This window comes from Podarcis cretensis, assembly GCF_951804945.1.
Source record: "Podarcis cretensis genome assembly, chromosome: 4".
In the NCBI taxonomy this organism is placed as follows: domain Eukaryota; kingdom Metazoa; phylum Chordata; class Lepidosauria; order Squamata; family Lacertidae; genus Podarcis; species Podarcis cretensis.
This window is the reverse complement of record NC_137173.1, coordinates 53,282,792-53,300,623: the sequence shown is the minus strand read 5'-3', so window position 1 is coordinate 53,300,623 and position 17,832 is coordinate 53,282,792. Positions and strand designations below refer to the sequence as shown.

Here is a 17,832-nt window from a genome sequence, read left to right as displayed (position 1 = left end):
CTGGGTCTCCCAGCTTCTAGTCTACCTTCTATACTACACTGGCTCTTTCTCAATCCCTTTCTCTCTTCCAACTTAAAACTCATGTCACATTTTCATAGAATCATAGACTTGGACGGGACTTCAAGGGTCATCTAGTCCAACCCTCGGCAATGCGGGAATCTAAACTAAAACATCCATGACAGATGACCATCCAACCTTTGCTTGATCAATATTAACACAAATTAAATTGATACTGTCTGGTTTTTTCTTTCTAAGGCAACAGTCAGAAAAACATGAGGAACCTGAAAATGTAGATTATAGATAAATTTACACCCAGGCTCACTATGACTGCAATAGCACTTTAAGTTATGGAGGTCTATCACTACTTTTTTAAGATTGCTGATATGCCTTCAACTCTCTTAAACATCTCAGTCTCTTCCTTTGCCGGATAAATTTCTGTTTGTCTGAATCCAATTACAGAAGTTTCTCACCAGTGAGACCATTTTAAAGTACTTCATTCCCTGCACTTTGACACCAAGTAAATCTTCCCCCCAAAAGTTTTAACGACTCAGCTGCCATTTCTGGCTCTGTTTCTATGGAAATGAATGTCATGGCTAGTTGAAACAAAGCAAGTAGTTTAAAATAATCACTATATGGTGGTTATTTAAAACAAGGCACCCCATGTTTGCAGACTCAGTCTCCGTTTCTATGGAAATAGGAATAAACAAAGCATTCCAAGACAACTTTTCATATATATATATATATATATATATATATATATATATTTCAGAACTATTAACAAAAGTTCCACAAATTCTATTTTTCATATACATTACTGTATAAAATTAAAATTTCAAAAATTGCAGTGATTCTGTTCTTCGTGCCCTTGCATCTTTCAATGAAGAAAAACAGATTTCCTTTTAGTTAAAGCTTTGAATTAATAATGAGGGATAGGGGATTGTTCATTCTAGTTCTAAAAGTTAATTAATAGTACAATCCTAGGCATGTCTACTGTAAAGGACTGCGGCCTGGCTCAACTCTAGGGTGGTTTTATTTAACTCAGTATAATTAAGGGTCCTAAATTAACTGTTTGCAACTGCTGTTACTAGAGCCCAACATTTCCCCTATGGTTTCCAGATGCTTTCTTCATTTTATTGAAGTAGCAATATGATATACATTAGCCTGCTGGCAGGTTTTATTTTATGTCTGATGTAGCTTCCTACAACATTTTAATTGTATTCCCTGCTGTACAAATAATCCTCATTTATTTTATGAAGACTATGTTGATGAAAGATTTTCACTATTTCTCCTGGAGGTTATTATTTTATTCACTTTTTCACTGCATTATATGAATATGATCCAACCAAGGTTTTAAGTCCTACTGAATTCAATGGCAGACCTGTACGCAAAAATCAATAGAAATAAAAGTGCTTATTGTTAACTGGATTGTACTGTGTTAACATACAGTGATGTTTTGGGAATGCAGTGTCAAATCTTTTCTCTCTCCCTTTTAAAACACATTAATAAAACACTATTAGAACGTGTGTGTGTAACATTTGTGTGCACATTATCCTTAGCATGATGCTTGTGTAATTTTTATCCAAGACCAGTAACACAATCTATTGCTCTCCTATAAGTAGACTTTATGCAGGATTGCCTTGCTGTTGTTGTGGTGGTGTGGGATAGGCATGCTGGATTCATATAGCATAGGAATGCACAATCAGCAAGGAAATAAACCTAACTCCAATATAAGTAAACAAAAATACAAAATAAAAAAGTTTACAAGATGACATTGCTTGTGAAGAAGTCCCTCATAACTAATGATGGGGTGAGGAATTGTTTAGTTTTAATAACATGTAAAGTGTATGCCCACTGCATTGTAAACGATACAACTGAATATACATTCTAGCTGGAGTAAGATTTACATTCACTTTGTATATCAACTTGATTGCAGAATCAAATTTAATACACTAATCTCTTAGACCCTGGATACAAAAAACAGACTAGCAGACCACACCTCTTAAATACTACTTGGAAAAATATAAACACTGCTAGGTTCATAGACATGTTTCACAAGGAAGTAAATACATGTAAGTAACTATAACCAACAATGGATGACGAAGGGGAGAAACTTGAAATATGTGGCTCTCATTTACAAGGATTAATTTTACATTCTGCTCTCTTAGCAGTAAAAAGTTCAAAAGGTGTTTTGAGTATCATGCTTGCATGATAATTTGACCTTTTCAATTGTAATAAATCTCAAGGAAACATTTTAAGCCAATAAACAGTTCAGAATTAGTGCGGAAGTGGAAGAGTGCTGCTTAGGGCTGTGCAGTGCAATCCTAAGCATGTCTTAACAGAAACATATCTGAGTTCAATGGGACTTACTCCATGGCAGCTGTGTTTATGACTGCAACCTTAGTTATTCTGAAACAATTAACATGGAATGTAAGGGTACTTTTTGTGTAAATGGCGGTGGTGGGGACACTTCTGACTATGTATACTCCTGGAAGGGGCCAAACATAAGAGCTCAGCTGGATCAGAACAAAGACCTATCTAGCCAGCATCTTGTTCCTCACAGCAGCCAACCAGATGCTTATGAGAAGTCCACAACCAGGGTATAAAGGCAATAGCACTCTCCTGCTGCTATTTCTCAGCAACTGGTATTCAGAGACATACTGCCTCCAATTCTGAAAGAAGTATATAACCTTCATGCCTAGCAGTCATTGATAGCCTTATCTTCCACAAATCTGTCAGCCTTCTTTTAAAGATGTCCTAACTGGTGGCCATCACATCTTCTGCTAGCAAATTCATTTCACTCTGCTAGGGTTGGGGAGCCTTTGGCTGTCCAGATGATGGTGAACTTCAACTCCCATTAGCCCCAGTAAGCATGGCCAATGGCCAGGGATGATGTGAGTTGTAGTTTAGCTTTCTTTTTCACATTTCCGCTAGCATGGAAGTTTTTTATTTTATCAGACATATTGCAGCAAGATAAAAATAACAAAATACTACCAGTGATGTAATACTAAATGCAGAACCATGTGCCCAGACAACAAGGAAAACAAATGTGGGCAGGAGAGAGCACACATAAGGGTGAAGAAAACCCATTTGCCACCTCACTCTGCTAACAGCAGCATTTATATGTGGCAGTCTAATGCTTCTAGAAACATATAAAGCTCCACTTTGGAGAGTTTAGGCAAACATTTGAGAAACCATGATAAACGAAAAGCACACAGCAGCAGGAGGTGAGACCCAAGTTACCACTGTGTTCTTAAAATACTGTATAAACAACTACGGTTGCCAGGCAGAGAAAAAACAGGCACCGGTGCAGGAAAGCGTATCACTGAAGACCAGAGTTGAAGTCAAACGAATTCAAAAGTAGCAGAAAGTCCGATGGCATAAGCCATTCACGCTGACACCACTAGCCTCCAAGAAGTCCCCGCTATGAATCTCTTTCGATCGTAACAGCGGATAAGCTACGGAAGGAGAAACACTTGTCAGAGAAAAAACAAAAACAAACCAATGCTATTCTAACTTAGTGTGCAAAATGGATTTTTTTGGGCATCCTAATTTAAGATTTCTAGGTTCGGTGGGCCCCCTAGAGCGTGCGCGCCCTCGTGCACCGCTCACTTCATATGGCAGCAACCAGCGGAAAAGCCTCTGTGGCACGACAGGGGAACCTGCTGCGCTTCTCCCGAGGCAGATCCATTGCACCCGCCACCCCTTGCAGCCGCTGGAGTCCGAAGACGTCGGGCGGGGACGACACAAGTAGAAGGACAAAGAGGGAGCTGGGATGGCGGCTGCATCTGAAGAAGCAGACGGGGCCGCTGTCGGCTTCGGCCTCTTGGTCCCTGGACTGCGAAGGACTCCTTTCAGAGGCTTCCTCTGAAGTTCCACAAGCGGCCTAAAGCGGAACCTTCATCTCGCTTGCCCGTTTCCCGGGGAAAGAACAGCGGCCGGACCGCTTCCGGCTGCCGCGGAGAGCAGCGAGGCAAAGCCGGGCTTCCATCTCTGGTCGCAGTTGCTCCTGGTCATGGGCGCCAAACGCAAAAGCCCGGCTTCGGCCAAGCGGCAGGAGAAGGAGAAGCCGCCGCCGCCTAAGCGGGGCCGCGGTAACGAGGCAGCGGAGCTCACCGGGACCCAGTTCAAGTCCACGTTGCGCGACCCCAGCGCCGCCATGAAGGGTGAGGGCTGCTTTCCCCACGTGTTCGCCACTCCTTTACCTAAACGCTTCTCCCGGACCCCTGGGGGTTAAAGCACTGCGAATCCGTGACTGGGCAAGGGCCAAGCAGCTATCCTTGGGCAATAGCGTAGCCTACCCTTCCCCCACCACCACCGCCCCCCCGGATTTCCCCCCCTTTGCTGCTGATTTATATAGCCGAGTACTGCTTCGCCACCCCAGTGAGTTGCATTGCTCAGTTTTCCACCAAAATTGGATGCTCAGTAATTACCGGTAACTTTAACCGCTCCGTCGAAGAAGATGCAGCTCGCGGAGATCGCCTCCCCCCGCAACTCTTGTCCATCAGAATAGCCCTTTTTGAAAGAAAAGAGCAGCAATCTGCATACTTGTAGGGGATTAGTTATTTCAAACATAGTTTTTTCTCCATTTACGCAGTTCAAGTGGTTCCCTTGTTGCAAGTTCTTATTGCAGATTCATTAAAGGCAACAGAGTTTTTTGGCACCTTAAAGACTCAGCACATTTATCATGGGATGGTCTAGTAGTGCCTGGTTCATCACATGCATGAAATGTAATCATCTGTTAGTATGTATATACAGTAGGGTCTGAAAGGATAAATGTAAACGTTTGAATTAAATGGCAATGCAGTGTAAAAAGTACAGCCCGTAACAATCCCATTTTAGCTTAAATACAGCTAAAATCATGTTAACATTGTCGTGTAAATTAACACCAATCCTTGGGCAGCAACTGCATATTTTATGTTATTTTAGCAGACAAACACTGCTAAATATCTGCATATTGATTAATGCAGAGCACAAAATGGGACTGAATGTTTATATATTGCACTAGAAGTGCGCAGTTGGAGGGGGTAGAAAGTTTGCAAGATGTCCCCAGGTAGGGAAGTTTCTCAACATAAAAAAAGATACTCTTAATCTCAGTGTCATGGGGTTGGACTAGATGATTGTCATGGTCCTTTCCAACTCTACAAGTCTGTGATTCAATGATTTTATTTATAATATTTAAATCTTCAGATTTACCCAGGTAATAGACTCCCAGTTCACTGCTCCAACTTTGTTATGGTGCAATATTACAAATTTATTTTCCACTTAGTTACTGTTGCACCATTTGTTTGTCGGTCTGCACCTGTGTTCTGTTCCCAGAGGTTACATTGGCAAGGTATTAATGCCAGCAATTTGTTGGTGGTGGTTTCTAGGTACATAGGAAGCTGCCTTCTTTAGCTGGTTGATCTAGCTCAGTATTGGCTATACTGAATGACAGCATCTCTCAAGGATTTCGGGCAAGTGTTGAATAAGTCCTTGATTTGTTCCAGGTTTGGAAACATTCATATCGAGAGCGAAATCTTTACCATCAGCAGAACAGTATGATGTTGTAGAGGGATACATAAAAGTTTCTGTCGAGTGTGCAGAAATTTTAAAACTTCTGGATGGCGAAAGGCGGCCTGAAAGTGAGGTCAGTATTTCATTTGTTGCATTTAGCATTCTATGATGAGTTGTGTATACATTGAACAAGTACTGATTGGTAACATAAAGCAATAAGGAATAAACTTTCCACTGGAACCTTCACACAGTTAAATTAATGTTTATTGCTTGTCAAGTATTTCACACATTGAAACACTTAAAATGATAATCTTATTTGTTCTCACAATAAGTCTGTGAAATATTTCCTTCATATTTTCATATTGTAGGATTTGTAGCCCTGCACGTTTGTGATGCACACTGTTGTTCCACCTTCCTTTGAAATTGTGCGTTGGCTGCAGGCATTTTGTTACAATATAGGACAGGAGCATTGGCTTGGAAATTTTGACTTACTATTACAGAAATTGTCTCCTTGAAGACCTTGTTTAGCAAAGATAGGGTCCACAATTCATTTGCAATATTTCTTTGCTTTATTTTGGTATTCTGATTTAGAGTTTACCATTGTAGGAGGAAGCAGTGGATCTAAGCACTTGCTACATTTTTACATTTGGAAGCTTCCTTTGTTGTTAGATGTTATACTTTATTTAGGATGATGACTTCTCAAGTTGTTCTTCTAATATTTGCTGCTTTTCCCACCCACCCCAATAAACAAAGTATAATAAAGTATTTAAATGTTGCAGATGCTGCTAATCTTTCAAGCTCTAGAAAGCATTTTGCTGCGAACAGCAAGTGATTTGTCCCACTTCAGTGTGGTAGGGATGAACATAGTAAAGAAGCTGATCAATAGCTACATGAGATTAATCTATGCTGCTCTGTATTCTGAGAGTCACAGGTAAGTTCATTGCAAACCAAAGGACATATATAACTGTCTAAAACTTGAATGAAACAATATTTCCATTGATCAGGATCATGCCACTTTAATCCTGAGAACAGATATTGGAATGGTACACAAAGTACTCTTTATACTTGATTTACGAGAATACTTTAATTGGCCATGACCTTCCTCCTTTCTTTTTGCTTCCATGTTCATATATTTATTTATCTGAGGCTTCTACTCCACCAGCATAGATTCAAAGCATACTTACAAAAATGTGGTGGCACATTTTTTAAAAATTCAAAATATAATGTTCAGCATCCATTACAGAGTGCAGGGGTCCACTATAAAAAAAAGACTCATCAACAGGAAGAAAAGTATAAAAATAACAGTTACTCACATCAACCGCATGTGTTTAAAAGCTGTTGGTAGGGCCTGGCCATACTCATGGATAGTAACATAAGTGACAAAATAATACCAAATTAAAATAAACTTACTACTTTTATGTACTCTGTGAGTCAATTTTTCTAATAATGCAATATCCTACACTTTTGTATACCAGAATTCTCTCTCCAGAATCTTGCAATAGTTAGTCTGGTAAGTGACCAGTTCCCTGCTATATAGAACAGATTCTTGCTCTGTAAAGAGGTTTACAAGGGCTAATTGTGGGGATGGCATTATTTTGCCTTTTACATCGAGTGCATTCTTACAAACCACAGTATTCAAAAACAGTTAAACTTGTGGATATTCCCACCATAAATGGAAATATGTTCCCATATCTTGACATTCTCTCCTGCACCTTGGCAAGGAATCTGGAACCATATTTCTAATAAGCGAGCTGTTACAAATACTGAAAGACCAGGCAAAGATGGCCCAAGACCTTTTTGTTTCCTATAGTACAAAATTCAAATGGTGCAACATTTATATTATTATGTTTTATTATTATAAAACCACACTAGCACTCTTTAGTTACTGAAATCTTTTCCCTCAAATCTTCTGCTGAGGTGGACTGCCTCAGCCAAAATTGCTAGTTTTTAGGTTTTATGGTTTTCAGTTACAAACTTCAGAAAAGTAAAGAAAAAGCTACAGCAATGAATTTCAAACAGAAAACAGAAGGGGAGGAAATTTGGGTTAGATGCTTATTGGTAAGTGTTTTCAGGCAAACACTTCAGTCTGGGATGTGCCTTAGCATTTCTAATGATAGGGCAGCCTTGGGACCATAATTTAACAGGGCTTAGCCTGGTAGAGTTATTCATAAAGAAGTGGCCTATATAATTTTCAATCATTCATCTTAAAAGTGATGAAACAAAAAACAGAGAGCATTGTACCCAGCAAAGTTTCCCATTGCCACAAGGATGTTGGCTTTCACAATGGGAATTCCTCTCTCCCCTCCACAAATCTGCTGTCTAGTGGTGACATGCTAGGTATCTGCCGCTCTTAGCTGACATAATTCAGACTTGCCTATTTTAATTTCAAAGGTGTCAGTTCTTAATTTTCCATTGACTGGTTTGCCTATGTACTGTTCCTTCTCCTGTGTTGCTTATGCAGACTATCTCGCCAGTGCCTCATCTTGCTATCTGCAATGGTGTCACAGGGGCCGGATGCTGCAAGGGATGTCTACAGCCACTTTGATTTCAATAATAAATTCCTTCCTAGTTTAGTGAAGAGGAGAGATTATAAGGTAAGAGGAGGAAATATGCAGTGAGTGTAAGTGATGGCTTAACCGTATTTGTTTTTTTGTGCTGTGAAAAGTAAAGCTAGAATTGGGGGTGGGGATACCTAAGTCTCTTTCTATATCATGTGCAGAGCATCATTGATGTGGATTGTTTTATTGCTTCAAACTGTCACTGATCCACAGGCGAAACATTTTTTGATTCTTGATTTACTTAGGGTTTTTTTTAAAAAAATGTATATATACGTGATTTTATTACATCATTTTTCTGTGTGGGGGGGAGCTTTTGTATGAAATGGCACCTATGTTTTGTATGACATGGATGTAACTGTTATGTTCCCCCCCTTCCCCTTACACAAATGCCTTCTTGCATAAAAAAGAAGTAGCAAAGTCATCCTGTGAGAATTTCACAGCAAGCAAGCTCATATGCACACAAACACACACCATAATGTGTGTTTCAAGCTGTGGATTCCTTCCAGAGTTCTGTAAAAGCACATTGTACAGTTTTCCTAGGATTATGCTACTGCAAAATGTAGGTGTGCATGGAAGTGCAACATGTTTGCCTGCTGTTCCGCTCCAGAAAGCTGCTGATAAAAACAGGGACATCAAGAAGATGTGTTAGCTTCCCATGTACAGTGGTACCTTGGAAGCTGAACGCCTGTAAACTTGAACGCTTCGGTTCCCGAACAATAAAAAACCGGAAGTGATTGTTCCAGTTTTCGAATGATTTTCAGAAGCTGAACGTCCGGCATGGCTTCTAGTTGGCTGCAGGATACTAGCATCCTGCAGCCAATCAGAAGTTGCACCTTGGAAGTTGAATGCTTTGGAAGTTGAACAGACTTCCAGAACAGATTCTGTTCAACTTCCAAGGTACGACTGTATAGGAAGGTTCATTCATTCATATGACTGGTAAACCGCCTCTTCTGTTAATCTTACATTGTTCCAGGTACATAAAAACACATTGTTCATCTTCCTCCCATGTTTAATGCATAAATAATCTTGGGCCCTTGGGATTTTGACTGCTTTTGTTTTATGTAAACATGTGAGGAAACCACAACAACAGCAGTTGTTGTAATACATATCTAGGCTCTTTTACAAACCACTGTGGAAGCAGTGACACCACACTGGTAAAGAGGGCCTAAGTTTCTGATGGAGTGCACCTTATGAAATATGATAAACATAGAAATGGTTCTGCTAGTTAAAAGACTGTGAACTGTTTAAAATTGCAGTCACTCTTTTAAATATGTATTCCTCATATTACAACTGTTGTAGTGAGTTGGCATTTGGGTTTATACGTTGCTGAATGTCTCTTAACATTTATTTAGGGCAAGCCTGATGTTCGTATGGCATATATCCAGTATGCTGTTTCTTTTTTAATTGCTGGTGACAACACAATCCTTGTCCACGTTCTGGAGTTAAAAGGTATATTATAAATATTTCTTAAAGGCGTTAATATCTCCCTCTTATTTGTGAAGTGAGAGGTCCGTGTTTGGATGTTACGAGTACCTAAATTCATTGGATACAAGCTTTAAGAAGGAGCAGTTCACTTTCATTCGCCTGTGAGTTGTATTGCACAAGGCATTTAGCTGTCGAGATACATAATGGGAGAACTTAGGAAAACTTCTGTGCTCTTTAATAGAGGAAGACAGAGATTTAAAGAACCCTTTGCTCATGTTTTTGAGTAAGTGGCTGAGTTTAATGAGGGCAAGATTCCCTTACTGTTCTATCCCAGCAAAGGAAAGTTAAAATGCTTTGCCGGTTTCTTAGCTCTGTTTGGAGAAATCTGAGTCTTTGGATTGGGAACAATGTTATGGGCCAGATTTCCCCTGCTCCCCCATAGTTGGCCATCCTTACTGTAGATACTGTAGAGTTCAGAATTCAGCTACCCTCTTCCATGGTACAAGTTCATTGTTTATTCTGAGTCCATTCGCTTTTGGTTCACCTTGTAGAGCAAAGCATTCGGTAACACCAGTGGCAACACTTGATAAAACTGATTTCATTTTAAAAACGCTTTCCATCTTCCAATTATGTTTTTAACATTTTTAAATGGTTTATAGATTTCATCCCAGATATTTTTCGAACCGGTTTGAAGGAAGATAGAATTTCTACAGTTAGCCTTCTACTTTCCACTTTGGCAACTAAGGTATGACCTTGACGTGACTTTACTCTTTGTATCTTATTTAATATATGAAAATAACTCTGTTGTGGTTTTCCAAAGACTCTCCAATTACCAATCCTTTAATGTTTGGCTACAGTTTAGATCTTGTCAGCATTTCTGTTATGAGCTTTTGTTTGATCATAAAATATTCCCTAAGAGTTGGAGCCTGTAATTTGCTGAGTTTTTAAACAAACAAGAAAATAGTATTTCAAAGCAACTGTTAGGAAGTTTTAAACCTTTTGTACATCCTGTAAAAATAACTAGATTCTTTTGGATTTCTTTTGAAACTTCAATTTCTGGGGGCAAGGGCAGCTGTTTCAGTTTGCTGAAGCAAAAACAACAGTATTGTGGCATCTTAAAGACTTAACAAAATCAAGGGTTCATTCACTTGTTCATCTTCCAGTGTGGTATAAGCAATCATCTACTAGAAATGCCACCCTGCACTCTTCCTAGGACAAACAGGTTTCTCTAAAAATAAAACAAATGTACACAATCTGACATCAGAAAGGGCAATATTTAGAAATGCATGGGAGAACATTTCAGTCTCTTTCTTAATGACCTTAAACCTGACCATTCTTGAACAAAGGAATTTCAAAGGTAGGCTCTAGCCTGAAAATGCGGAATTATAAATTTATCAAGATAAAAGATTATTTTTTTCAGCTTTGTAGTTGAAATTTGTGTATGTGTTGTATTTTTTTCTAGGTAGTTCACAATAGAAATCTTAGCAAGACTCAGAAAGTGCGTTTTTTTACTGTCGAAGTATTGAACCACATTGCCTCACTCTACCGCTGGAATGGAATTACTGACGTCAGCACAGAAGATGTCGTGGTACAGCAGTTTCTTCTTATCTTTCTCTATTTCACTGTTTAACCTCAGTAGAAAGGGTTTTGCCTTTATACTAACCCAAGAAAAAGAGGAAAGCTATATCTGGCCCTGTATAGTAAAACAATATTTTGCCTAGGATAAGGATTATTATTGTTGTTGTTATTACTCACCCTGCACCAGGTCTGAGGGTGGCTGGCAGAAATTCAAAACGGGATGGGAGTTGGGAGTTCAAAACATTTGCAGGGCACCAGGTTGGGGAAGGTTAGTATGCACAGCTGAAAACGGCAAAGGAAGTGAGGAAGAAAAGTCTTCTCTGATCCTTCCTAAACCAGCTTATGGACAGACATTTAACAGACAGTGTCTTCAGCTTTTTATAGTGTCTCACCATTCACCTTTTTCTCCTCCAAGAATCTGCTGGTTGCTGCTAGGTCTTGGGACTCCATTTTTCATGTCCTCCTCATAAATGCCACCCCATTCTGCCCCTCAAATTTGACTTCCCAGCCAGAGGGAACATTGGTCTGATTCCCCATTGCTGCTCTCCTCTGACTGATGGCAGCCGTCCAGCTTCTCAGGCAGAGCCCTCCCCATCACTTGCTCTCTGATCCTGGATATGCCAGGTACCGCATTTGGGACCTTCTGAAGCATGGGAAGCATGTGCTCTGCCACTGAGCTATGGTCAAATAAACAAATTCTAGTAAACATTGATCTTTGTGCTCTACGCAGGCTACCCAGGATCCTGAAGAGGCAGGAAAGATCCTAGTGAGGAAACTCGTCCATAATTTTTTACTGGATCTCTGTTGTTCTCTGAAACATGGCATTAACTTTTATGATCCAAGCCTTGGCACATCTGGCAGGTAAAGTATCCCAGTTACTCCGGTGGTTGAAAATAGTCCCGTCAGCTATTCTCTGTTTAAATCAAAGATTCTCATTTTCAACCAGACAAACCAAACGTACAAAAATTGCTTTGGTTTTGTATGTGGACTGCAGGTGTTCCCCACTGTGGAACTGAGACTTGTCAGGAACCTGAGGGAATGAAGAAAGATAGAATTGGAAGGGCAGCCAGGACGCTACCCCAAACCCCGGAATGTTTCCTAGTCCGTTGCATCAGGGGTAGAAGTGGACTTGGGGTGTAGGACCACAGCCAGTCCCAAACCGCGATTCTGGTTGAGGCAGAAACATTGACAAATGTTTTGTCATCTCCTTTTTAAAAGAAGGCCACAGGGTGGAGCCCCAACACTCTACAGCTCCCAGAAGACAAGGCTGAACAAAATACTTCAAGTATTTTTAGTGAGAAGCCTAAACAGAGCTTTAAAAAATATAATATGGTTTCCCTTGGGGAGTTGTTGCCATCATATGATATAGGCTGCTTAGCTGAAAGTTCTGTGAAGCATTGGCCTTTGCTTGTGAAAAGATTGGTCTACATGTGCAGGCAGTAGCTGCCTGGAAGAATGGCCTCTCTGTCATAAGCTTCTTCCTTTATGAACAGTCCTATGACCCCTTTTGTCGAAGAGAAAGGCTTATATGTAGCCCAGCTAGTGAGGTAAAAAGGTAAATAAAAACCACCTAAGAATTTCTTGACTGATTTACTTTGCTTAGCTAGTTCTTGCAGTACCTAGGCTGACATTCTTCCTGTCCTACCTCCTGCTTAAATTCTCAGCTGGTACTGTTTCTTGCAAATGAGATTGAAACAATAATGCGCCAGTTATGTCCTATCTAAAGTGTCTAAATTAGATAACAATTCTGCAATTTCAGTAGCTTACAGAATTGTTTTGGGTTCTCTCTGTCAAAAGTAAACTGAGCAGAATTTAGAGCCTTATTTACCATCTTGCCAGCACCCAAAGAGCCACTTTACTAATTCCATACACCCAAGGGAGCTTTGTAGGGGTGCTGTTTTGTTTTGTTTGTCTAATAGCAGTTTTTTCTGCTCCATGGCACACCTCTTTTGAAACTGAGGAATGTTACAAGAGCAGTTTGTGAATCAGATGGGGGTCAAAGGGGGGCAGGGGAGAGTCAAATTCCACTGGGCATGCTCAAGACCCCCTTGCACATGCCTAGAGCAGTTGTTTGGATCCTGGCCACTGTTAGAATTGGTTTCAACTGTATGGTGACATATGCTGCCATAGTGATTGCTTTTCAAAATCTTTCTTTACTAGAGGAGGGAATTTGGTTCTTTTGCGCTTTCTCGTGAATCTAAAGACTGCTGCAGAAGATGAGATGGTTGCTGATCTTGCGGTGAACATATTCAAAGTGTGCCCAGATTTACTGAACAGATACTTTAAGGAGTCCCAGTATTCTTTTGTTCCCAGGCTAAAATCAGCTTGGCTAGACAATATGAAATTGCTGAGGAAGGTAAGAATTTTATGAAAAGTATACCCTTTGTACATGAAAATAACATTTACCAACTTTTTTGCTGTGTTAGGATCACAGTAAACATCTTTATTCCCCCCCCCCCCCCGTAGTTATATTTGATGGGGGAGTAGCAAAGAGACTCATTTTGGTTAAGGGCCTGTTCATGCATTTCTTACTGTGGAGAAATCCCAACAGAGTTAGACCTTTGGGTTGGGTTGCTCTTCTCCCACACCTCACCATGTGAGTAAATAATGTCTATCTTTACTATATTTATCTGAACGTAATACCTCTCTATTATCTGCCCTCCAGATCTGTCCTTGAAAAGAATGCTAGGGACATACTGTAGTCACACAGTTGAAATGACATTACTTAATAAGAGCATGATACAGAAAGCCTAAGATTTTACTAGGTTGATATTTTGCCGTTGTAACATATGAACAAGTCCTGAGTTTGGAAATGTTTTTGCACAGGAATTAACCACATCTGATCATAACTGGCCGCCATTTTGTGCCATCTGTGCAGAATCAATATTCAATGGTACTTTGTGCACTGGAATCTGTACCAATCATGCAAAATCATATTTGATTCAAATATGCAAATTAATATTGGGGTCCATTGCTGCATATATTTCCTAATGGTTTTAAAGTGTTTGTTCTGCCAGTTGTGGAAGATGAAAAAAGATATAAGGAAGCTCCATTTCTACCCCCTGGGATAGAAATGGGAATACCAGCTCACACCTACTGACATCTAGAACTTTGCCAGGCATTGCCTTTACACCTTCAATACAGTAATAAGGCAGAGTGGTTATAAGCCTAGATTCCCAGGATACTGAATTTTGGACTTGGTACCACATTCTATGCTTCTGCAACACTTATGGCATGTATACAGCTCTGACAATAAACAGGAGACAAGATGGTAATATGTGGGCTAAGTTTGTTCTCCTACCTTTTTTCTGGGCATAATTGCTGTTATCTGCTCTTTAGAAAGAGTACATTATCAACTCAAAACGGGTGATTAAATAGGAGCCAATATATTATTATCTTCCTCTGTGCTTACTGAGTTCTGTACCAGGGACCCTGAGCTATAAGTTGCCAAGAAGATATTGGCCATCCTTCAAGCTAAAGATCATTTAGCTGGTGTGAGTTGACTTAGCTCTAGGTCTTCCTAGTTATTTATAGAAAATGTGGCGAGAGGTTTTAAAAACTTCTTACTAAAATGCATTAGAGAGAGATTAATACATATCCTTTATTCCTAGTGAATGGGAAAAAATGTTTTTGAAAGTAATAGAATATATTAACTAAGAATGAGATCAGTGATGGAGAAATTAGATGGCAAATTATTTTTTATTTGATTAGAACGCTTATGAATAGCTTTTCTGTTACTCAGCAACATCCTGATAAAGTGTCTTAAACAGGAGGAATTAATATTGACAACAACAGATAAGCTATGGAAACTAAATGCTTGCCAGGAGAGAGCGACCGTGCGCAATATCACTCTCTCTATTTAGGATTCTCAGCAACTGATACTCAGCGACTTGCTGCCTCTGTTACTGAAGGTGATGCACAGCCATCGTGACTAGTAGCCATTGATATCCTTACCCTCCACGAATTTTTGTTTTGAGGTGGCTACAGCAGGAAACTGCTGAAGTTCTCCTAAATCCCTCTTCTGCTGGTGGAAAGCTATGCTTTATCAAATAAACAGTCGATGGACACCAGTTGGGTTTATCTCCAAACACCTTTCTTTTCATGAGGAATTAGGCATTTCAGACTGTTTTATAATATAATAACCTTTGTACATGTTCAGCTGAATTGGCGTTAGGGGCCATGGCCTCATTAGCACTGTCTTAACAATGTGTATTTTCTATAAAAATTTCAGATCTATGAGGCTCAACCAGAGATTTCTACTGCTTTTAAAACAACAGAGTTTGTTCCTTTTCCAAGATTGCTTTCAATGGTGATGGTAACAACCATTCCAGCTGTCTGCAACAAAGTCATGTTTACCCAAGGATTAAATGTAAGAACTTCTCTTTATAATCCGGATGGGGAGGTTTTTGGTTCCACTAAGCAATTTTGCTGGCACTTTCCTTATTAAAGCTTATCTTCCATGGAATGTTCCAACAGTTGCAAGAACTTAGTGGCTGAATTTTCATGTTATAGGAGTGAGCCTATGCAAGCCTTGGGCTTGTGAGGAAGATTTTGCTTTGATTTTGACAAACCACACCTTTGCATTGCATCTGCATTCAGACAGACTATGTTAGTAAACTTAACTGTAGTTTACTAAAACAAGGGCAACTTCAGTCTGTGGTTTATGAATCTGGCTCATTATGATCGTTAATTCTAGTATTACAACTGAACCCTAAATTGTGGTTAATGAAAAATTAAAGTGGAAGCTTCCAACCCTCTTCTCCTCATGGCTGTACAAGAGGAGGGGAAGCATGTGAGCCTTATTTCGTCTCAAAGGTCTGTCCTGATGCTGCCACCTTGTCTGGATGGCAAAAATGTTGGCACAAATAGTAAAAAATTGAATGTCATTGGCAACCCAAGTAGATTCCACCTCTCAAACATTACTGTAGCAACATGGAATCCATCGAAGGGAAACAGTTCTTGGTACAAGGCCAGTAAACTTAGCATAGCTCATTTGATACCGTGGCCTAAATATGTGAAATAATTGAAGTAAATCATGATTTTTCAGTGTCTCGTAGCAGTGTGTGGCAACCCCACTTTACAATATTATTTGATCATTCTCCAGTGCTTAAAACATCTGGGGTCCTTCAGATGTTTTTGACTACAGTTCCCATCAACCCCCAGCCAGCATGGTCAGTGATCAGGGATAATGGGAACTATAGTTTGAAACACCTGGAGGGCACCAAGTTGAGCTATTGCACCTTTTGTTAACCTTCCAATCTCTCCTTACATCCCCTCTTCAGTAAATGTTGTTAGCTGCTCTGAGCCTGGCTTTGGCTGGGGAGGGTGGGATATAAATAAAATTTTATTATTATTCTGCCCGGACACTGAGGTCTAGCGCCGAGGGCCTTCTGGCGGTTCCCTTGCTGCGAGAAGCCAAGTTACAGGGAACCAAGCAGAGGGCCTTCTCGGTAGTGGCGCCCTCCCGTGGAACGCCCTCCCACCAGATGTCAAAGAGAAAAATAACTATCAAACTTTTAGAAGACATCTGAAGGCAGCCCTGTTTAAGGAAGCTTTTAATGTTTAATAGGTTATTGTATTTTAGTGTTTTGTTGGAAGCCGCCCAGAGTGGCTGGGGAAACCCAGCCAGATGGGCGGGGTATAAATAATAATAAATTATTATTATTATTATTATTATTATTATTATTATTACTACTACTACTACTACTACAAGATCTTGCAGGGAGAACCTTTCCAGTCCAAAGTACCCAGAATGTATTAAACTCTGTCTGGCCACATAACGCTTTGACCCTTTGCAGTCTGCCTGCTTCCTTGGGGCAAGAGCTGCTGCTTGGTTTGCTCTTCACTTTACAGGGTTGCAGTTGGCTTTCATTCTGTGCACACCTACTTGAGGGTAAGTCTCACTGAACCCAGTGGGACTTACTTGTGCTCTGTCTGGCCCTTTATCCCTCTCTTCCTTCAAAGTAGTGAGTCTGACTATGCAGAAGCTATGTGATAATTGATGTGGAGCTGTGCAGGTTAAAGGCAAAGGTAGAAAAATGTGTCTTGTTTCCACTAAGGGTGAGGGTAGCTCTTGTCACTGCTATTTGCCTCAGTTCCTGCGAAAGTTCAGGCATGGAGAGGCATTCTCCTTACATGGAACATTGATGCTTCCTGGCCCCATCCTGGCAATTGAAAGTGATGCCACCAGTGGGTCACATCAGCAGTTCCTGGAAAGGTGAAGCAGAAGCACAGTAACAGTTTGTTCCTCATTTCTTTTAGATAGCCAATAAAACAGTAAAACATACAATCTTTTCGCTTATATCAACTGTTTTGAAAAGAGCACTGAAAAACATTGAGCACTGTCTAAATGAGACGTTATGGGAGAAGTCCGAAATCTATACACCATCTATGATGCAAGAATTTGTCCAGCAATACAGAGAAGCGCTTGGCAAGGTAAAAATTAATAAAACTGTGTGGTGCATAATTGCAGTTTTGTGCAGCAGAAAATACGTCCATTCAGGGAGGATTTCTTCCTCCACTTTCTGTATCCTGACAGCTAAGGTGAAAAATATCCAGAGATATTTCTAATGGATTCTTAACGTCTTCTCCCTCTTATAATTTATATGCTAACTATTTCTTGATGCTTTAAGACTTTCTTAATTAATGCTTAATTGCTGAATAATGGGATACTAATGTTTTAAACTTCTTATATGCTTTTATTGAAATAATTTCTTTGTGAGGTACTAGTTGCAATTTTTAAGTCACGGTGCTTAGAATAGCAAGATATGTTCAGCCA

At 40.0% G+C, this 17,832-nt stretch overlaps 1 protein-coding gene across 2 annotated transcripts in view; it reads left to right on the top strand.

The window, feature by feature from the left end:
- The first annotated feature begins 3,820 nt into the window (after positions 1-3,820).
- URB1 (URB1 ribosome biogenesis homolog) overlaps positions 3,821-17,832 on the top strand; it is a 48,884-nt gene continuing 34,872 nt past the window's right edge. Inside the window, exons 1-11 of one of the 2 annotated variants that reach the window (XM_079971982.1) lie at positions 3,821-4,163; positions 5,487-5,626; positions 6,273-6,424; positions 7,955-8,087; positions 9,404-9,500; positions 10,136-10,221; positions 10,939-11,064; positions 11,785-11,915; positions 13,215-13,410; positions 15,286-15,423; positions 17,316-17,489. In XM_079971982.1, coding sequence (XP_079828108.1) covers positions 4,013-4,163; positions 5,487-5,626; positions 6,273-6,424; positions 7,955-8,087; positions 9,404-9,500; positions 10,136-10,221; positions 10,939-11,064; positions 11,785-11,915; positions 13,215-13,410; positions 15,286-15,423; positions 17,316-17,489 — 1,524 coding nt within the window. In that variant the 5' untranslated portion in view covers positions 3,821-4,012. Of the gene's footprint in view, positions 4,164-4,965; positions 5,051-5,486; positions 5,627-6,272; positions 6,425-7,954; positions 8,088-9,403; positions 9,501-10,135; positions 10,222-10,938; positions 11,065-11,784; positions 11,916-13,214; positions 13,411-15,285; positions 15,424-17,315; positions 17,490-17,832 lie in introns of those variants that run through there. The other variant, XM_079971983.1, reaches the window with a different exon arrangement.